This window comes from Moschus berezovskii, chromosome 24 (genome assembly GCF_049115385.1).
Source record: "Moschus berezovskii isolate FMDL1 chromosome 24, NW_MosBer_1.0, whole genome shotgun sequence".
Taxonomy (NCBI): domain Eukaryota; kingdom Metazoa; phylum Chordata; class Mammalia; order Artiodactyla; family Moschidae; genus Moschus; species Moschus berezovskii.
Window position 1 is genome coordinate 55,022,824 of NC_142483.1, and position 22,699 is coordinate 55,045,522.

Genomic DNA, 22,699 nt, shown 5'->3' on the forward strand with positions numbered 1-22,699 from the left:
GAGCAGGAAAGGAAGACCAGGGTGATGACGGCTGGAATGGCAGAGAAAGAAATCCGGGTAAGAGGTGGCGCCAAGTGAGAATGGCAGGACTTCAGCTCCACCTGAACCACTGAGGGACTCGACCTTCAGCCTGGGAGAAGGGCAGGGACCCCAACCCAGCTGCACCCTCATTCAACACAGGCACGCCACCCTCCACTTCTCAGTTCAGTTCAATTGCTCAGTCGTGTCCAACTCTTTGAGACCCCATGGACCGCAGCACGCCAGGCCTCCCTGTCCATCACCAACTTCTAATCAGTTAGAAGGTCCACTTCTAATCAGAAGGAAATGGGACATGACTACGGAGAGGCAGGTTTCTCCTGCTCGGTTACATCTGCTTTTAAACAGGCAGGTACTGATCCCAGAACACCTGTTCCAGCCTGTATCGTCCTGCAGTTAGAGGGTGCACACGGACTCACACCGGCCAACATGTCAATTCGGAATCCTATCAAAGCACTGGACCCTAGCCTCTCCATGTGCTATCCTGGGTTCCTAGGGTTCCAACTGGGTTGCACACAGATGGTACTTTTCTTTTAAAGCAGAGTATGGATGGGTACGCCTGAAAGGCTAGGAGACTGCAAGGTTCCTCATCACACCTATCACAGGGCACTTCTGCTGCTAGAGTCCTAGGGGGACTTGTCCTTCCTTTTCGTCCTGAACTGCTTGACAATTCATTAACAAGAGTGATCTTTTTATTAAAATGACAAAGTAACCTTTTAAAAAAAATTTTTTTTTCATCTCCTTTTATTGAAGGAAATAAAACTACAGAGGCAGTGGTACCTCAGAGCATGACAAGGTAGCCATTGGGGCTAACATGACAAGACACAATGCTGGCCAGGGGTCCTACCATAATGGGAGGACCAAAACCACAAAGATAGCAGGAGGTAGCAAACATCCCCAGAGAGCTTGGCCACGCAGCACAGAAACAGGGTCCCCTGACAGCTGGCAGACTATCATCTCAGGCCGACAAATACATCCAAAACTAACATGTAGTCTCAGATTTGGAGTTCTTTCTCTTTGACCCAGAGATTAGGACCATCAGAAGATGAGGTAATCTTTTAGCTCCTTGTTGCAGATGGAAAAACATGCTGAGTTCTTGAAACATCGCACAGTATAGATGGACAGGTGCTGATGCCCAGCTTTGTTCTAAAAGCAGCTTTTTTTTCTTTTTGTTGACTTCTCACACTGCTCTTACCCAGCATGTGCCCTAGTAAACTTCTCAATGTTCTAAACAAGGACAGAATGGGGGCAGCAGGGGAATTTAGGGAGTCAAAAGCTGCTACAAAGCCAAGATTATTTCATAAGAAATAGCATGGGGGACATGATTGGATCTAGATCCTCCCAAAAAGATGCTTGAAGCATACACAAAGAAAAACATGGTAGCTCTCCCACCCATATCAGGATCAGCTGTGCTAAAGTAACCTTTGTAAAAAAATTTTTAATTAAAAATATATGTCATGTTGCTTTCAGTCATGTTAAGTCATGCTTTAAGTCATGCTGACTCTTTTGAGACTCCACGGACTGTAGCTTGCCAGGCTTCTCTGTCCATTCTCTCCTGGCAAGCATACTGGAGTGGGTTGCCATTTCCTGCTCCAGGGGATCTTCCTCACCCAGGGATCGAACCGGGTCTCCTGCTTGGCAGCCGGATTCTTTACCACTGAATGACCTGGAAAACCCATTGTAACTCTTACCAAATACCCGACAGGGCAAGCCAGAATCTCAAACTCCTATTTTGTCTTGGGTTGGCCAAAATGTTAGCTTGGGATTTTCCGCTTATGGAAAACCCCGAGTGAACTTTTTGGCCAGCCTGATACTGTGCCTAACCGGCGCTCATTTCCCCTCCCTCTTTTCGGATTTTGAGTAAACGCCTGTTTTAAGGGCAGGCGGACGTTTCCTGCTGTAGACCTTCACAACACACGAGGGACGGCACTGCTCTGCTAACTTCCTGTCCATGCCTGGCAAATGCCTGAGTCAAGCACAGACTGCACTCATCAGCGAGCAGAATGACAGCTGATCCTCTGGCCTTGCAGAAAACGGGGCACTTACTTGTCGAGCAGCCCCTTCTGTTTGAGGATGCGGTACACCTCGGCTGAAGTCTGCGGTCCTTGAAGCTTCTGTCCATTCAGCATCTCCTTCTCCAGTTCTTCGATGGTCTTAAAAACAATGGATGAACATAATCTCCTGTAACATCTAGAGCATCACTTGTAAAAAAGTTTTTGGCGGTGCCGCATGGCATGTGGGATCTTAGTTCCCCAATCAGAGACCTACCCCATGCCCGCTGTAGTGGAAGCTCTAGTCTTAACCACTGGAATGTCGGGGAAGTCCCTAAGGCATCACTTATTTTAAAAGCAGGGGAGGGGGAGGGGGGCAGCAGGCCAAGGAAAGGTAATAACACACAAGGCAGAGGTCGTAGGACTGAAGCGCTTGTGAGTGATGGCAGGTGGGGGCGGGCAGGACAAGCCCCGCACACACAGCCTCTGTGCCCTGGACAGCGGCTCTTCCCCAGCCCAGGACCCCCACCCCGGGTTACCTTGCCGGTCCTGGCGAAGGCCTCGGCCACCTTGCGGTTCCGGCCCCCATAGCAGGTGGTGATAAGATCGGCCACGCCGCAGCTCTCCAGGAACGTGGCCGTGGACACCTGGCCTTTGCAGAAGATCCGGGCGAAGGCAATCATCTCCATGAGCCCCAGGCGGATGACGGCAGCTTTCGTGTTGTCGCCACACAGGAGGCCATCACAGAAACCAGCACCTACGGCCACGATGTTCTGGGGAGAAGACAAGAAGCAGGGAGATGCAGTCCTTCACACACACACTGCGGGGGAGCGTGCGGGGAGGCAAGGAGGAGCAGAGGCAGGGATGCTGGCCGGCTTCTCCGACCCCACAGGACCCAGGGTTCTACTCTGGTACCCTGAGAGAGAAGGAAGGGAAGGACCAGCTCCCATTCATGGGGCAAACAGCCCAGAGCACTCTGGAACCTGGACTCAGAGGGAAGCATCCGCCAGAGAAAGGGAAGAGCGCAGAGGCATCTCCAGTCAAATACTGTTTGTACAGACTTTCTTTTTTTAAAAAAAATAATCAAAGGCTTTATCCAACCATAACATTGACAGAAAAGTAGTCAAGTCATAAGTGCAGGGCTTGATGAAGTTTCACAAACGACACACTCATGTAACCAGCATCCTGATCAAGGAACAGAAGGTAACCAGTGCCCCAGAAAGCCTCCTTCAGTCCCCCGACCCAGTCACCCCAGCACCAAAGTTCACTGCTCTTCTGACTTCTAATGGCACACATTTACCTTCCCTGTCCTAACACTATGTGGGTAGAATCATACAGGATATAATCCTTTGTGTCTATCTCCTCTGTCTCAATTCCACATCACATTTGTGAGATTCAGCCGTATTTTAACGCGAGACACATTTATTTCCATTGCCACACTGTATTCCACTGTGCAAAATCAATGCAATTCACCCCTTTGGGTGGTTGGCACTGGGGTAGTTTCCAGTTTGGAGCCACTGCAAATAGCCCTGCTAAGACACTAGGTACGTGGCCTCTGGTGACCCCAGGTGGGCATTTGTGTTGTGAGCATCCTTGGGGTAGAAGTATTGGGTAATGATGGATGCATATGTGTAGATCAAGTTTCTGCCTTTTGCTTCATTTGATAATCCCTAAATTAGCATTGGTGAAGCGCTGGCTTATTATGTGGCTCTCTGCTGGACATCAGGCAGCTTGGACACAGACCTGCCTCTTCAGAAGCTGATCGCCTAGTTCGGGGATCAGCAAATTAGGGCCAAATGACTGCTTTTGTAAGTCACGTCGTACTGGAAACTCGGCACCCCTGTTCAGTAACGTATTTTCTGTGGCTGCCTTTGTGCTGCCAATGGATTTGAGTAGTTGTGCAGAGACTCATAAGGTCTGCAAGATCCACATTTTCTGTGAGGCTCTTCTGGAAAAAGTTAACCACACCCGACTTAACAGGAAAATAAAATATGTGCACAAATCACCGAGATGCTCAGCAGAAAGTGACACTCCATAAGAGGTCACGAAGGTCAGCTTTCAGTTCAACTCATGTGTACTGAGCATGGGCTGTGGGAAGCCCCGCTGGGCCCTGGAGGGGCGGAGGGTGCCCTGGGGTGGGGGTGGGTTGGGGAAGCTGAAAAGATAGACACAGAGCTTGCCCTCATGGAGCTGACAGTATCATTGGGAAAAGATATAGAAAAGCACATTGACAGACAGAAGGATTAGAGTATATGGAGAAGCCTCATTACAAAGCAGGGAAGCCTGCACAGAGGCGGTGGCATCTGAGCTGGGTCTCAGATCCTACGGGAACCAGACAATCACACATGACAAATAGTGGGGGACACTCCTTTGGGACACCAGTCGAGCCCTCAGGTTTCTGGCCCTTTCTACATTACCAGTTTCCTCTTTAAAAACAGTCAATGCAGGAAAAATGCAAGTATTTTGTCTCCATCTAACCACACAAGCATTTTTTTCCATAATGCCTGATGCCTGTAGAGGTATTTGTGCCTTAAGAGATCTTAAAATATGAATCCAGTTAGTAACAAATGGGAAATAAGCTAAGAGAAAATAAGCCCATTCCTCCTCCTTTCACCTGTTTGGGTCCAGCCCTGGGTGTTCCCTGACTTCTAGTCTCTGCCCAGTGTCCCATCTAAAAGGCCCGGCTGTTCCATCTCAGGTTGGCGGCGCTGAGGAACATTTCCCAGTTTGCTATCGGCATCTCTCCAGGTCCTTCCCTCTGCCTCTCCTCTCAGCTCTGCACACAATGCTGCCAGATGCCAAGCACACCCAGCCGGGAGTCAGCCTCCCCGCCCATGGCTGCACACGCAGTGGGTGCTTGGGGCTGAAAGTTGCCGCCAGGGAGCTGTTGTGACCCTCAGACTGCACTGCCTGTGTCACCCTTCCCGCCACGGCATCCCGATGGAGGAAGCCACGTGAGAGGGACATGCATGACTTCCAGAGGGCCTCCGGTTCTCAATCTGCTTGGCTGCTGGGTGACCCTGGGATAATCACTCCACCTCTCTGAGCCTTCTTGGCCTCGGTTGTTAAATTCGGGGCTTGGGTAAGATCTGTCAAGGCCCTTCTGGTGGTGGCATTCCTCCAGGGAAGCTGGCTCAGTTGTGGCCCTGCCCTGGGGCTGCAGACAGCAGGAAGGCCTTGGGGCAGTGGAGAAACCTAAGGACGTGCAGGGGGACTGACTACAGAGGCCACGAGGCCAGCAGTTGGGAGAGCCCACCAAATGGTTTTATGGAAGTTACCATGGCGATGTGCCCAGGCCTGGGTTCCAGATGGTTAGACTGCTGCGATGGCTCTCTGATGCCTCCTGGGCTGTGCCCCTGGTGTCCCCACTTTCCTCAGGACACAACCCATTCTGGGGGTCACTTGACAAACCAGCTCCAGCCAACGTCTGTGGACTGGAAGGGAGATAGCAGGGACTTCCTTTCAACAAGGGGTTCCTGTACTCAGAGGAGAGAAAGGCTATTTACAAAGTGCCTACAGCGAGCCCAGCAGGCCACCGCCCACGCGGTCTCATCTGAATTCTCACTGGCAACCCCAGCAAGTGTGTGTCTGTTCCCTTAGCCGGTTCAAACGGTAAAGGATCCACCTGCAATGCAGGAGACATGGGTCTGATCCTGAGGTTGGGAAGATCCCCTGGAGAAGAGAATGACAACCCACTCTAGTAGTCTTGCCTGGAGAACTCCACAGACAGAGGAGCCTGATGGGCTGCAGTCCATGTGGTCGCAGAGTCAGGCACAACTGAGAGACTAACACTACACTTTAGCTGGTTCACAGGGTCAACGGCTTGCCAAGAACACCCCTCTGGTGACTGACGTAGTCAGGACATGCCCCCAGGGCCTGGCTCCACAAGCCCACTGTTCCCCCTACTCTGCTCCTTCCACAGTGTGGCCACCGTGGCCTGGCCATTCCCACCCATCTCAGGGTCCGAGAGACCTTCCTGAGACACCCCTGCAACCAGATATCAAAGAGAATTGCCCCCTGGGAATTCCCTGATGGTCCAGTGGTTGGGACTTGCTGTCACTGCTGGGGCCTGGGTTCAATTCCCGGTTGGAGAACTAAGATCTTGCATGCCGTGTGGCAGGACTGAAAAAAAAAGTATTAAAAAAAAAAAAAAAAAAGGAGTGCCTCCCAGGCCTGCACTGAGACTTGGGAGGTAAAAGGGGAGGCCTGGGAGGACAAAAGATTTATGGGAAAAACAGTAAAAATAACAGCTTCCGTTACTGAACTGTTTCTAAGTGCTTCCTATATTATTAACTCATTTAATCTTCACAACATTCCTACAAGGCAGGTTCTGTTACTATGCATAGTGTGAGGTGAGGACCCTTGGGCACCTGGGGTAAAGTAGCTCGCCCAAGGTCTCATAGTCAGGACCCAGTCAGGAGCTGGGTTTCAAATCCTGACAGCCTGGCTCCGTCATCTCTCCTGGGAGCAGATCACACGAGGCTGCTCCAGCCAGCGAGTGGAACACACAGAGGGGCTGGGACAGCTAGACCTGAACTTTCTAACAGGAAGAGCTGACCCCAATCAACAGAAAATACTGAGGCGAAGGGGTGAGCTCTTGATCACTGGAGGCATCCAAGGAGGAGCTGTAAGGATGAGACCTCAGCTGCCAAGCAGTGCTTCTGACCTTCTGTGTCACTCTTCTCAGAGAAAAGGCCGAGGAGAGTGCCCCCCACCGTGGTCTGGGGGCACACAGGTAGGGACCACTTCCCAGTTTCCCCTGGACGTCTGACCTCCCCACTATGGGGAGCAGCGGGCCACTGCAGACTCAACCCCTCCCTCCTCAGGGGACCCAGGGCCAGTTTAATCACCTTAAGATGGATCTTGAAATCTTCCCTCTCTCCCCTACCACTTATCACTGTCAAAAGAAAAATAAACACACTGAGGCAGTCGGACTGTGTGTGAATAGCACGCAAGCAGATGTCTTCTGAGAGCGTTCAGCTGTGAAATTTATCATTATCCGCTGTGCATCCAAATCTGCTTTAAACTATTCTGGAGCTAAAAATACTGCGATTTTCAGAAGACAGACGGGCTGAAGCCCTTGCCCATTTCCCAGGGGGTGGCAACACTCAGAGACACCCTTCCTGACGTGTTGTCCTTGCAATCCTGCATCACAGCGGGTCGATGGAGCTCAGTCTTTCACTCCCACCCAAACTGTAAAACTGGGGCAGCAGCCCATGCTACCTGCAGGTTATGCAAACACTCCCACCACCTCGGAAGAACTGCCCCACTGAAACCCAAGTCAGAATTTTCTGAATCCATCTGATTCTTCCCAAGGCCACCTTCAAGTGCATCTAACCTGGAGGAAACCTGCAGAGTGGAGGCTAACTAACTGCAGGTAAGGTACCAACTGTGGTTTGTAGGTCAAGCCCTGAGTAAGGCCACCCATCTGAGATGTCCAGGAGGTCCAAGGTCAAGTCCACACTCAGCCCCACAGGTTGGGCAGCCTGACGAGATGTGCATGTTTGATACCTGCTCGTCCAGCAGAGTGGCCACTAGACCTTGAGACTCACGAAAGACTCATGTGACTACTGAGTCTGAAATGGTGCTACTGTGACTCTGAAACAGAATTTCGTATTTTTTTAAAAAGTTTTAATTTGCATGTAAATGAAAACAGTCACATATGCTACTGGGTGCTAGCTGGAGCCCTGGCTGGAGACTCGGTACCTGACTGTGACCCACAGCACATTCACCACAGCCAAAGGCCTGGAGGAAACCCACACACCCTACCACTAGGGTGGTGAGCCTCAGCACAGACAGCCCTGCAGAGAACACCGTGCATCTGTGGCAGAGGTGATGGGTGTCTCTCCCCAAATACTCTCCTCTTCTAGAGCCTGAGTCCCTATTTTCATGCAAGTGTATTTTTCCCAGGGGGGTGGAAAAATTCTCAACCTCCCTTGCAGCAGGGAGTACAATTAAGTACTAACTGCCTATTAAGATGAAGCCAGGGACTCCCCTGGTAGTCAGTGGTTACTAAGACTCTGTCTTCCCTTGCAGGTGGTGTGGGTTCAATCCCTGGTCAGGGAGCTAAGATTCCACATACCACAGGATATGGCCAAAAAAATTAAAAATAAAGCCAAATGTTACACTGCAACTCCCCAGAATGCCTTAAAAGACAGCTGCCACATGCCCTTTGTCTTTGCTTCTTTTTTCATCCTGTTGCCTGGAAGGCAGATGTGATGGTTGGAGCCCTGGTCACCATCTTAGAACATGAGGACAAGGGTCATCTCTCATGAGCTGGAGGGAGCCTGGGTCCCTGAGAATTTTGTGGAGTGGAATTTTCATATGGAATTAGGATTTCTGCACAAGAAAGTTCTACCTTGTTCAGCCCCTATTATTTTGGGTCTCTTAATGAAACAATCTTGATAAACCATTTATTAAAAATAACAGGTTGAGCTAAATACTTATGATTTTTATACTTTTCTGTATGAAGAACATCTTAAAATTTACATTAAAAAATACACCCCAAGGGAAAGAAGCCAGACACAGAGGAGTACATACTGTACACATGTATTATAAAAATTCTACAGTGAACAAAAGCAGATTGGTGGCTGCTGGTCTGGGAGAAAAGAGTAAAGTGTAAAGACACTTATGGAGTTGCCTGGGGTGATGGAAATGTTCTGTATTGTAGTGACGATGTTCAGGGTGTATATATCCAAATGTTAAAACCTACTGTATCATGTATTTAAATCAACACAGTTTAATGTACATGGATTATGCTTAAATAAGTTTAGTTCAATCATTCAGTCGTGTCTGACTCTTTGCGACCCCATGGACTGCAGCACGCCAGGCCTCCCTAAATAAAGGTGATATTTAAAAGAGAATACTCACTCAGTGATTAAGAGATTAATGTAGCTAAGAGATGAAGGACATTCTGAAGGGTGTAAGATGCACTGGTACAAAATTTTGTATAATTCCTTTGAACGTTCCTTTTCTTTCAACGTTGTAGGGAGCTGTTATCTTTCTTTCTCTCCCCCCACCCCCCACCTTGCCCCTTTTTTTTTTTTTTTTTGTAACTCATAACGCCTTCACATTTTTGAGCATGAAAAAAGTGTACTTTAAAAATTTTTTAGAATAGAGAAGATGACTAAAGGTTGTTAATGTGAAAATAGTAAAACATTCAAAGAAGAATGATTATATGTGTATAACTGACTCACTCTGCTGTTTAGCAGAAATAAACACAGCACTGTAAACCAACTACAGTTCAAAAAAATTATTTTTAAAGGTAAAACTTAAACTACTTGAACAGTAAGATGCACTTTTTGTTTTAAAAAGGGGGACATGCATATATTTGTGCTCGCTAAAAAGACTGGAAGGGTGGACAGCAAGCATTAACAGTGATATCTCAGGATGCAGAGATCATCAGCCATTTTCACTTTCTTCTCCACACCTTTTTGTAATATGAAACTACCTTTTATAATCAGGAAGAAAACAAAACTATTAATTATGTAATCAAGGAAAAATAGGCTCATGTGCCCTTGTTGGGCAGACTGTAGCAAGAGAGGACTTCATTTCATCCAGCCGCCTGGACACAAACGAGAAAAGTCAGGTCATCCAGAGTAACCAAAGAACCTCGGGGCGGATTCTTCAAACCCGCCTTCATGTTCTGACCGAGCTAGTATTTGCTACATTTGAGTCATTCACTCTTTGGCGCTGTCTCCTTATCGGTCCGATGGGATGGTTGGCTGCAGTTACTGCCCAAGAACCTGCCTCTCAGTTTTTAAAGCTCCCAGCTCTGACGCAGGCTGGCAGGAATGATGGTAACCGCTCCTGGTTGGAAAGAAAGCCGGGGGCAGGATGACAAATGGTTCTCAATCCCCATCTACCTCTGCCCCCAGGGAACCACTCTGAAATGGTAGCAGGAGGTGACTTGCCAACAGAACTGAAAATCTGTGCCCAGTTCAGAAGCAGGGCCAGCACGTGGTTCCATCTGCAGAAGCTTCTCCAGGGCCTTCAATCTAGACTCCTTCTTCTCTCCCACCTACTTCCCCTGCATCTTTGTGCTGGGTGGGTTTTCACAGCTTCTCCACCCGCCACCAAAAATAACCCAGCCACTTCATGACAGCACATGGGCCATGCTGAGCAGTGAGACCGCCCATTAGTTTAATGAAGGACTATTAAAAACGCATAAAAATCTCACCCAACAATAATAAAGAATGCAGCCAAAGCCAGCATCTTCAATGTATAACAGGCTGTGTGCAACGTGAGAGTTCCCTGCCAGCATTCGGAAAGATGAACGTGGGCTGCCTGGGGGCCCAAGACTATCGTTGGTTTCAATTTTTAACACTCTCATTGTATGGAGAAGTGACTACACATACACATGCGACATTAAGTGGTTTTAAATTATGACTAGAAGAAAAGATGTACAATTTGCAGAGAGCGTGAGAAGGTGCCCTATGGACGGGTCTCCCTGCATTCTTTGGATCTCTGCAATTTTCACCTGACAAAGTAAGGCAAACGTCAGATTAATTTCCTTCCCCAAGTGCTCAAATTCCTGAAAAGTAGCTTCTGCTACAAAAGAAATGACTCAAAAGTGACTCAAAGGGGCTATTCATTCACAGGGAAGCTCTGTATTTTTCCTTTTTTTTGAGATAGCAGCTAAGGCAGCTCTGCTTCCAAGGGGAGAATGTTCAGAAGTTACAGCCCTGTTGGCTATTGCCCATTGTCAGGACGGAGAGGAACCCCAACCATGACTTCCTTCTAAGATTTTTTTTTTCATGTGGACCATTTTTAATGTTTTTATTGCATTTGTTACAATATTGCTCCTGTTGTTTATTTTTTATTTTCTGGCTGCAAGGCATGCGAGATCTTAGCTCTCCGACCAGGGAACGAACCTGAACCCCCTTCAGTAGAAGGAGAAGTCTTAACCACTGGACCACTAGGAAATGCCCCTGACCACAACTTTTAAAGGCAGAGGGTTACAAGTCAGGAGCCCAAGTCCAAACATGGAAATTTCCCTTGACTCTCTCAAGTCACTAGCCAACAGAAACTGCCTCTTTAATCTGATCTTTTCCCTTTACAGGCAAAGATTAAGCTATTCTTAGAAAAACCTACCAGCAGCAGATGGGTTTTTTCTTGTTTAAAAACAACAACCAACCATACCATCAAACCAAAAGATCATCCACAGCGACCAAGTTCCTCTTCCTGCTCAAGATAACACATAGGAGAAATGTAGGAATTATAGAATACTTGGCTGCCAGGTAAGACTCTACAATCAGAGTATGCCCCTGGCTTTCCAAATGTTCATGCCGTCCACTTCCCAGAGAACAAACCAGCACACTACTCCCAGATTTACAAACAGAAGCCCACCATGACTGCGAGAGGAAATCTAACCACCCAGGAAAGGCTAGGGCCGAGCAGAAGTGACAAACAAGGCTGCCAATTCACTATTCTTCCCAGAAGTACGAGCACAGAACACAGAGCTCATTCTTAGAATGGGATGCGATGACGCTGGCAGTGGCCCTGCATGAGGACTCCTCCCGTAAGCAGAAATGACAGGGCTGCTTTACCTTCAGGGCACCGCACAGTTCAACTGTGTCTGCGTCATCCACCACTGTAATTCGAAAATTTGGAGTCTGTAGAAGTTCTTTGAAGAGAAGGCCGTTTTCCATTATCTTGCTCCCTATTAAAACGTTAGAAAAAAAAAGAAATTAATAATGGCCTCTCAACTTTCGCATCTAACACAGTTTAAAATGAGTTTTGGACTTCCCTAGTGGTCCTGTGTTAAGACTCCGTGTACTCAATGCAGGGGGCATGGCTCCATTCCTGGTTGGGGAACTAAGATTCCCCCATGCCCTGGGGTGTGATCCAAAATTTAAAAAAAATTTTTTAAGCCAATAAAAAATATTTTTTAAAAGACCTTTTTCTCATTACAAAAGTGACATATGTTCCTGATAGGAAATTTCATAAAGTCACGGGACTAGAAATAGAAATATTCCACAATCCCACCACATATAAAATCAACAATTTGGCATATATCTTTAACTTACCAAAATTGAAATATACATAGTTTTTCTCAATTGAGAACATAACATGGATTTCACAATCAGCTTTCCCCCATTTATGGCAGGAATACTTTTCAGTGATATCCTATATTTTCTACATTATTAATAAATGGCTGCTTTGTATTCTATTGCATACATGCATTATATTTTATCTAAGTGTCTTTCTATTGTTTGAGATCTAAAATTGTTTTAACTTTTTGCTACCACAAACACTTACAGGATCCCTCCACAGGAAGTACCTCCCTGTCCACCAGTGCTAGGCCTAACCTCAGGACGTGCCTGGACTCAGTGGATGAGACAATTTCCCCACCCTTGGGCTCAGTCACGTGACTGAAAGTTAGCTTTCAGTGTTAGCTGCTCAGTCCTGTCAATTCTTTGTGACCCAATGGACTTAGCCTGCCAGGCTCCTCTGTCCATGGAATTCTACAGGCAAGAATACTGGAGTGGGTAGCCATTCCCTTCTCCAGGGGATCTTCCTGACCCAGGGATTGAACCTGAGTCTTCTGCATTGTGGACGGATTCTTTGCCACCTGAGCCAGTTACGTGACTGGCTTTGGCTAATGGGACCAGACCTGACACAGCAGAATTTGAAGCCCGTTTGTGCAACAGCAGGGCTGGTTCCCATGTCCATCTGCCTTCACTGTGGGAACACACCCCAGCAGGCCCGCTGGACCCCACAAAAAGATAAGACAGGAACACAGCACTGCCTCCCCGTGGACCCACAGATGTGTCAGCTGTGCTTATTCTGGATGCCACTAAGAATTCAGGATTATTTGTTACTTAGCATCACTATGGCAACAGAGAACTGATACAACATCAACAAACATGTTCAGTGACTCAATTGGTGGAGGATGGAAATGCATTCAAAGGCTCCTTATTTCTGCCCCCCATTGGGACCATGGATGGAATGATGTGGAGGATCAGTACTTTTCACATGTTACTTTTCTATTTATAGAGACTTTCAGTTCAAAACAAAACTAAAACTTAACACATAGAGCCCGATGTGAGATCTGCTCTGGTTGGTGGGGTTTGGGGTGGCACTCAGCTACGGAAATCAGGACGATAAAACTCGCCAGCTCGGTCCTGGCTCCCACGTCATGCTCTCTACACAGAGCTGGCAGAAAGCTCCCCCAGGGACCATGGCACGTGGGCTCTTCCAGTCGTGAGTTTCCTGAGCCTGTTTCCCAAGCTTGTCTGCACATTACAATCACCGGGAGATCTTTAAAAACACAGAAGGCCAGCCACACCCCAGCATCCATTGAATCACAAGCTCTGGGGTCAAGCAGGCATCACTAATTTCTGACACTCTCCTGGTGACTTCAAGGGGCAGACAAGTTTGAAAAGCTCTGATGTGATCTCTAACCTCATGAGTAAAACACCAGGGCACATTCAGCACTGTCATGTTAAATAAGAATGAGGTGTGCAAACTGCCAATTAGTTACAACAAGCACGCAAAGGTCTATATAATCTCAACGGGACAGTGACATTTACATGCCTATGACTGATTTGCCCCTCTGACACACAGGAAGCCCCAAAGAGGTTTACTGAGTTGCCCTCGGTCACAAAGCTAGTAAGAGGCAGAGCCCAAATTCTAACCCAGATGCTCTGGCTCCAGGACGTATCTGACCTCTCTCTATGCTATGTTCCACTCAGGGGCAGGAAGAGAGAAGCAACAAATAGACATTACAATTAGAGCCTTAGTCTTCCACTGCAGGAAAAAAAAAACACAAGATGTTCAACAAAATTACACTCCGAAGTAATATAATATCAAAATGATCCAGGGGAGGCCTTCCCCAGTGGTCCAGTAGTTAAAATTCCACCTTTCCAATGGACGGGGTGTGGGTTTGATCCCTGGTGGGGGAACTAGGATCCTGCATGCCAAAAAATAAAACAAACAAACAAAGTTCAGAGAAGAGTAGAGAGAGGGTGGGAAACAGATGAATAAGGCCAGCCAGCAGTTAATCATTACTAACGATGGGCTGTGTGGGGTCCTAATCCAGTTCTCTCTTCTTTTGTTTGGTTTAAGGACACTTTCCATCATAAAATGTTTAAGACAGCTACACCGGATATAGAAACATTTTCTATTCTACAGGCCATTGCTATGATGTCATTTAGCTGAAGGCTCGTTCGTCCAAATATTAGAACTCCCTCTGTTTGAGCAAACTGTCCTCTTCCTTTTATAAACAGTCCTCCAGACCAGCAGCACTGTTTCATCACCTGGGTTGGGTAAAGCAGCCCCAGACCCACACCACGATGCAGTCACTGCCTTTCTCTTCTGTCCCTCACCACGGGCCACTGCCAGGGGCCTGCAACACGAAGCGGGCTCACAAGCAGCACAGACAGGCCCCCACTCCCTCCACTAAGCTACTTGGACAGAGCCAGCAGCAGCTCTGAGTAACTGGACAGGCGGAGGGGTGCAGAGCGGTCACCATCTGCCGCTGATACAAGGTGGCGTTTCCTGGTGCCTCTGGGCTGAAAATTACGCACGGGGCTCATTAGAGAGGTGAGCTTGATTTAAAGGAGTCTTACATGTTCTCAAACACACCTTTTATTTATTTTCTTCCATTATGGTTTATAACAGGATATTGACTCTAGTTCCCCGTGTTATATAGTAGGACCGTGCTGCTTACCAATATTATATAATAGTGTGTATAATGCTGATCCCAAACTCCTAATTTATCCCTTCCCCACCCCCTTTTTCCCTTTGGTAACCATTATTTTCTATGTCCGTGAGTCTGTTGCCATTTTATAAATAAGTTCACTCGTGTCATATTTTAGACTCTACATGTAAGTGATATCAAATGATATTTCTCTTTCTCTGTCCAACTTACTTCACTTCGTATGATCATCTCTTGGTCTAATCATGTTGCTGCAAATGGCATCAAATGTTTACCCTTTACATTTTTAAATCTTCTAAGTCATGGATAAGAAAGCATTGATCGTATTATTATTACCAGTCTTAGGCAGTGATGAGGCAAGAAGGGACCCAGGACATGTGATCCAGAACAGAGAATGCCCAGCAGCCATGTGGAAGGGCTTGTCAAACTCAATATGAACCAAAAGACAGGAAAATCCCCCTTCTCCTCCACACCAAATTTTGGAGATAATCAACCTATTTAATAAGACTCCTTCACATACCACATCTCAGTCCATAATTCTCTACTGTTTGTGTACTAAGAAGCTCCTTCCATAAAGAAGGAGTTTATGTATCCTTGACATTTAGCACCACAGCTGATATAGAACAGACTTTGAACAGTATTTGCAGGCTGAGCAGACATCTCAAACTGTGTGAAGTCATTCCCACAAAGGGGGCTCTCACCACCAGGGGGCACCATGGCTCACAGTGCCTGTTTGACCCACGTCCCCAGGTTACCTTCATGGCAGCCTGGATCCAGCCCAGGATCCTGAACCACACTTAGTGGCCAGGTCCCTCTAGACGTCTCCTTTAGATTTGCAATGTCTCCTACGACACTGACATTTTACAAGAGTGTGGGCCAGTTGTGGGACTTCCCTGGCGGTCAGGTGGTTAAGACTCTGTGCTTCCAATGCAGGGGGCGAGGGTTTGATCCTTGGCTGGGAAACTAAGACCTCATGTGTCACAAGGTGCTACCCCCCAAAAAGAAAGTGTGGGCCAGTTGTTTGGTACCACGTCCCTTCCTTTGGCCTTGTCTAATATTTCCTGTTGATTAAATTCAGGTTATATAAGAAAACTGAGAAAATATCACTATCCTGTTCTATTTCACTTTTAGTATTTAATTTAATTCAGATCACTCTTGCCAGTCACGGCCCAACCCACAGAAGGCAGCAGAAGCAATGCATAAACAGAAGCCAGAGAAACAGATGTGACTTCTGTGCGTCTGTCTGTCTTTACAAAGTAAAAAAGCCTGATGCACCCAAATGGGAGCTTTCCTATAACAAGGCTAAGAGGTAGGTAGAAATCCTAGCCAAAATCTATCAGTTTAAATTTGGAGATGAAGTCTGTCTCAACCCTACAGAATGACTGGGGTTAATTGGCCAATCCCAACCAAGTAAACAGCAAAAAGGATTAAGCTGGAAAAAGTAGCTAATAATTATTTTTGAAAAATTAAAGTGATTACATAACAGTTTCACAGGCTACATTAAAATCATAGATGAATAAAAGAACTAAAAGAATAGAATAAAGAATAAAACCTAGTACAGCCTAGCACACATATGCAATTTTTTTTTTTTATGGAAGGATACTTACGAACTCCTGACAATGATTTCCTTTGAGAAGAGGGGGTAGGTCTTAATTCTAATTTCATACCTTCTTGGACTGTTTGAATTTTCTTTAGTGCTTAGTTGCTTCAGTTGTGTCCAACTCTTTCATGACCCTGTAGACTGTAACCCACCAAGCACCTCTGTCCATGGGATTCTCCAGGCAAGAATACTGGAGAGGGTTGCCATGCCCTCCTCCAGGGGATGTGCCTGACCCAGGGCTGGAATCCATGTCTCCTGAGTCTCCTGCATTGGTAGGCGGGTAATTTACCACTGCTGGAATCAAGATTGCTGGGAGAAATATCAATAACCTCAGATATGTAGATGACACTACCCTTATGGCAGAAAGTGAAGAGGAACTCAAAAGCCTCTTGATGAAAGTGAAAGAGGAGAGTGAAAAGGTTGGCTTGAAGCTCAACATTCAGAAAACAAAGATCATGGCATCTGGTCCCATCACTTCATGGGAAATAGATGGAAAAACAGTGGAAACAGTGTCAGACTTTATTTTTTTGGGCTCCAAAATCACTGCAGATGCTGATTGTAGCCATGAAATTAAAAGACGCTTGCTCCTTGGAAGGAAAGTTATGACCAACCTTGATAGTATATTAAAAAGCAGAGACATTATTTTGCCAACAAAGGTCCGTCTAGTCAAGGCAATGGTTTTTCCCGTGGTCATGTATGGATGTGAGAGTTGGACTGTGAAGAAAGCTGATCGCCAAAGAATTGATGTTTTTGAACTGTGGTGCTGGAGAAGACTCTTGAGAGTCCCTTGGACTGCAAGGAGATCCAACCAGTCCATCCTAAAGGAGATCAATCCTGGGTGTTCATTGGAGGGACTGATGCTAAAGCTGAAACTGCAATACTTTGGTCACCTCATGCGAAGAGTTGACTCACTGGAAAAGACGCTGATGCTGGGAAAGGTTGGGGGCGGGAGGAGAAGGGGACGAAGGAGAATGAGATGGCTGGATGGCATCACTGACTCTGTGGACATGAGTTTGAGTGAACTCCAGGAGTTGGTGATGGACAGGGAGGCCTGGCGTGCTGTGATTCATGGGGTCGCGGAGAGTCGGACACGACTGAGCGACTGAACTGAACTGAATTTACCACTAGCGCCACCTGGGTAGCCCCTGAATTTTCTTAGCTGTGCTTATTGCTTTTATAAAGATCAACCTGGGTAATGCCATTATAGGTCATTTTCTTTCCTTCCTTTTACCATTTGTGACACCTCTGCGCTCCAAAATCATTATTTCTCTCTCACACACACACACCCCCCAAGTGCCCAGATATATGGGATTGTCAATGGAATGCTATGCAGCTATGAAGATATATACTGATCGAAGTAAATGAAGCAATTATCAAAGGAGTATATTAACAACTACAACCATAGTTCATCACAAGTAGAAAAAAATAACAAAAATGAAATGAAATGAAATGGTTTTCCTAAATCAGAGAAAGACAAATATCACATGATATCACTTATATGTGGAATCTAAAAAAAGAATACAAACTTATTTACAAAACAGAGACAGAGTCACAGATAAAGAAAACAAAGCAGTGGTGTGGGGGGGGTATAAATTAGGCGATTGATTTGGGCCTAGACATCCTATTACATATATAACAGATAACTGACAAGAACCTATTATATAGCACAAGGGACGCCACTCAATATTCTGTAACGACCTATATGGGAAAAGAACCTAAAGAAGAGCGGCTATAAATAAGTGATTTACTCTGCTGAACAGCAGAAATTAACACAACATTGTAAATCAATTATACTCAAATAAAAATTAAAAATCAATGTGCTGTGCTAAGTTGCCTCAGTCTTGTCCGACTCTTTGTGAGCCTATGGACTGTAGCCCACCAGGCTACTCTGTCCATGGAATTCTCCAGGCAAGAATACCGGAGTGGGTTGCCATGCCCTCCTCCAGGGGATCTTCCCAACCCAAGGATCGAACCCATGTGTCTTACACCTCCTGCATTGGCAGGTGGGTTCTTTACTAGTGCCACCTGGGAAGCCCCTAAAATAATTAAGTTTTAAGAAATGACTTTGTTTTCATTATCTCTATGTCCCATGGTAATCAGGTAATGTCTGTACAATTACAAATAAAAGAGAAAAATCCAAAAAATAAAAATGTCCTAACTTACATGCATGCATAGAAACCTTTTCCTATCCATCCCATCTTACTCAAGAGAACCTGATCTCTCCAAGCTTCCTTTTACGAAGCTGCCAAGGAGAAATGATTCCCATCACTGGTGCATTTGATGAGAGTGGCAGTAAGTCCTGGAGTGGTAGATAAACTCAAATACACCTTGCAAAGCATTCTATGAGCCCTATAACATGGTGTGTGGGCACTTAGGAATTCTGAAGCGCTTTTAAAAAGAAACAGACATGTTCACGACACTGATGTGTAAGAATAGAAAGGGATTTGTTTCAGGAACCCGGAGACCCAAGTTCATGTCTGGGTTCTATATTAGCTGTGTGACCTTGGGGCAGGGAGCTTACTCTCTGAGCCTCGGCTTATTCCTCTGGAAGGCAGGGATCACTCCCATCAATTTCTAGATCTCCGAGGCATCCAATGAGGTTCCAGATACTGGCATTTATGAGTAAAGAAAAGCTAGGTTTCCCTTGGACTGCACGGAGATCAAACCAGTCAATCGTAAAGGAAATCAACCCTGAATATTCATTGGAAGGACTGATGCTGAAACTCCAAAACTTTGGCTACCTGATGAGAAGAGCCAGTTCATTGGGAAAGCTCCTGATGCTGGGAAAGACTGAAGGCAAAAGGAAAAGGGGCAGCAGAGGATGACATGGTTAGATAGCATCACTGACTCAATGGACATGAATTTGAGCAAACTCTGGGAAATATTAAAGGACACAGGAGCCTGGTGTGCTACAGTCCAAGGAGTCGCGAAGTTGGACATGCCTTGCTTTCCCTGACCCCCACACGCTTCACGCAAGGAGGCAGCTGTCTGCAAGCCAAAAAAAGAGCCCTCAGCATAGAAAAGCATTGGCTCAACCCTGATCTTGGACTTTCTAGCCTTCAGAACTGTAAGAAATAAATTCCGCTTGTTTAAATAAAAAAAAAAAAAGAAAAGCTGGGTTTCTAAGGCCTAGGGAGCTCCACCATGGACATAACCATCTGCTTCTTGGTACACGCAAGCACCCTTGCGTTTCTGTGAATAACCTCGATGATGCACTACTGGATGGTGGCGGGCCACATGGTCTCCTCGGCTTTACTTTCACTCCAGAGTTTGCAGAAATGCTTCGTGCCCACAGAACAGCTTCCTAAGATAAAATGTTCACCCCACTGAATGTCCACCCCAGGAATGGTAAGGGAACAGGGAAGAGTTCACTACGGAAAATTCCAGAAATGGAATATGTGCCTGTTAAGACACACAGTGTAATTCCCTTTCCCCAGAGGCCCTCACCGATGGTGGTCTCGCAGAACTTGCCGGCGGCCACCTCGTTGGCAATGTTAGCTCCCATCAGCACGCTGATGTCAATGCCCATCTTCTCTCGGATGATGTCAGAAATGAGCTTCAGCCCCTCAGGACCCTCGTCTATGCCCTGCAAGGACGTCAGCGGGTTAGAGGAAAAGAAACCCCCAAGGACAAAAGGCTGGAGACTGCTGCTTCATAAGTCATCTAGATTTAGACCTCCAATGCATAGGCAACTGAAAAATCTCGTTTCTAAGAGTAAACAGACACTGTGTGTGTGTACCCTTTAAAGAGTTACAATAAAGGGAAAATGAACAATGTCACTATCCAGGTTAAGAAAAAGAACATGACAGACACCACTGAAGTCCCCTGGGTCTATTCCCAAGTTCGTCCTTCTCCTTACTAGTCTTTCCTAGTCCCCGCCAGGGTGAGCCCCTATCCTAAACGCCATTTATGCCGTTCCCTTGTTTTTCTTGTTCATTTTTCCACATGAAACCATCCCTAAACTGTATGTTATGGTATTATGCCTGTTTTTGAAAGCCTATAAATGAAACTGTGCCTCCAACCTGTGACATGCCGCTTTGTAATATATTATTATTTGGGAGACTGACCCATGTGGCCACATGAATATTCTGGTTCACTCCTGTGTAGTTTCCCATCACTCATTTGTCCATCCTATCGATGACTGACATTTGAAGTGTGCTTGCTTTCATAAACATTCACCTACAAACACAGTCTCTCAAGAGGGTTCTTAACCTTTTTTACAACACAGACCTGCCCCTGGCAGTCTGGTGAAGTTTATGGATTCATTCTCGGACTCCATATGCATAAAGCAAAATATAAGATTACTCAGCAAGGCAATTATTTTGAAATACAGTTATCAAATGTTAAAAAAAAAAACCTACATTTGTGACAAAGTAATATATATATTTTCTTCTTGCAATTATAAAAAGGTGCCATAGCAGGTCTAATTACTATACTTCCCAAGTAGTTGGGAATAAATGATACCTTGAGATATCTGAAGCCATTATCAAGTAACATGAAAATACCTATAATTTGTATCGACCACAAGGTCAAGGTCCTGCTAACATGTCGTCACTGAAACTCCGGCTTGTGGCCTACATTCATAAGTGAAGGAGATGCTCATTTCAGTTAGAGGTTAAAATAAATAAAAATGCAATTCCATCCTCACATTTAGGTCCATGAACCTCTTGAATTCTGTCTGTGGGCCACTGGGGATGGTTTGTGGACTTCTGGTTAAAAATGTCCTCTCCAGGGAATAAATCCAGGAGTGGGAAATTAAAGATGATTAACTTCCCAGAGAATGTAAACCACGTGAGATTTCCGGGGAAAAGGCGGAGCCCCGTGTGATAGACAGGAAGTTCTCTTCTTGAGGGAGCCCGGCACTGTGAACCCCCTCCAGATAGGCAGCAGCCCCTCCTAACCATGAGTAAAGTGAGGCTCAGGAGGGGACGCGTGCTTTTGATTCCCTTCCAGGCATCCTTAAAAAACAAACCCAAAGCAGCCATCCCCTCCCCTCAGCTCTTTTCCCCAGCAAATGAAAGGGGTATGCAAGTTCCCAGGAGCCCGTGCCTGGCGAGCGGCTGCCTCACCTTGATGAGGGTGATGCCCAGAGCATCCTTTGGCACCCTCCCCGTGATCTCGTCGCAGATCCGGTGGATGAACTGGTGGGGGATGACAAACACCAGCAGGTTTGCGTCCTGCACGGCCTCGCCGAGGTTCGCGACAGCAACCTGCCAGGGCAAGGGTGACACGGTTACTTCCCGCCTGAAACACACCTGTCCAAGCCACGCATGCGCTGACCGGGCATCAGCTGCTGCCACCGCGCACAGAACAGTCGGGTCAGGCGGTTCCCCACTCTGCAACCCACGCTGGCAGTGCCCTCCCCTCTCCCCCAGCCCGGCTCCCCTTTCTTAAAATGGGGTTGTAACCATCCTGCGCAGTGGTTCTCTGTTGCTCCCCAACCCCCAACCCATTTCTGCCCTTCTCTGTTCCCGGGAGGTTGCGCTGTCTGCTGTTTGCCCGGGCGCCCTCGCCCTCTGCCTTCCAGGTGGCTTCAGCCCAAGGCGGGCGCTGCCAGGGGCTCCAAGGTGGGAGGAGAGACAGGTCAGGCTGTGGACCTGCTCCTGGGGCCACTCCGGCCTGGCTCGCAAGCAGCGGTGCTGGCCTGGGCTCCCGTCTAGAGCCCCACTTCCTGACCTGGTCTGCATCAGCCCCCCTTTCACACCTCTAAGCGGGCGCGGCTGGGGCCGCTGGGCGGCACTGGTCTGTCCCCTTGCCCATTCAGGGGTGGCCGTGGCTTCCTCCCGCTGCTAATCTCTGGCCACTTCCCCGAGCCCTTCTGGTTCCCTCAACTCTACCTACGCCTGTCAACAGTCCCACACTAAGCGTTTCTATGTGAGTACTTTTGAGGGCACTGTTCTGAAGATTAAATGACACAGAACAGAGTCTGTCACTTGACAGGCACTGAATAAATGTCAGCTATTCTGATGATTTTCCTTCAGAGAAGTACGAAGATGGGTTTTAAAATTTCACATGGGCAGGACTTCCCTGGTGGTCCAGTGGTTAAGACTCTGTGCTCGCACTGCAGAGGACAAGGGCATGGGTTCGATCTCTGGAGGGGAAAATCCCATATGCAGTGTGGCAAAGCCCAGCCCACCCCCCACCAGAAAAAAAAAAATTAACATGGGCAGAGAAACACATAGGCAGAGATGAGGGCACCGATTGTGGACATGGGTGCATATGATCTCTAGCAGAGACTGCCCCTTGTTGCCCAATGTCCGTTCTCCCCTTCTTCCTCAGCAAGAGAACCCCACTTTGGGGTAAAGCTCATACCTGCCAGGAAAGAAAGCTACACTTCAAGCTTCACTTGCAGCTAGGTGCCTTGTGTGATAAAGCTCTGACCAATGGTGTAAATGTGCTTGTGGTTTCTGG

At 46.9% G+C, this 22,699-nt stretch overlaps 1 protein-coding gene across 1 annotated transcript in view; it reads right to left on the bottom strand.

Annotated features, from left to right (window-relative positions):
- GPD1L (glycerol-3-phosphate dehydrogenase 1 like) overlaps window positions 1–22,699 on the bottom strand; it is a 67,024-nt gene that overhangs the window by 8,660 nt on the left and 35,665 nt on the right. Inside the window, exons 3-7 of the mRNA XM_055414751.2 lie at window positions 21,358–21,498; window positions 19,736–19,874; window positions 11,576–11,688; window positions 2,567–2,800; window positions 2,083–2,189 (exon numbers count right to left, since the gene is read on the bottom strand). Of these exons, the coding sequence (XP_055270726.1) occupies window positions 2,083–2,189; window positions 2,567–2,800; window positions 11,576–11,688; window positions 19,736–19,874; window positions 21,358–21,498 (734 nt within the window). The remainder of the gene's footprint in view (window positions 1–2,082; window positions 2,190–2,566; window positions 2,801–11,575; window positions 11,689–19,735; window positions 19,875–21,357; window positions 21,499–22,699) is intronic.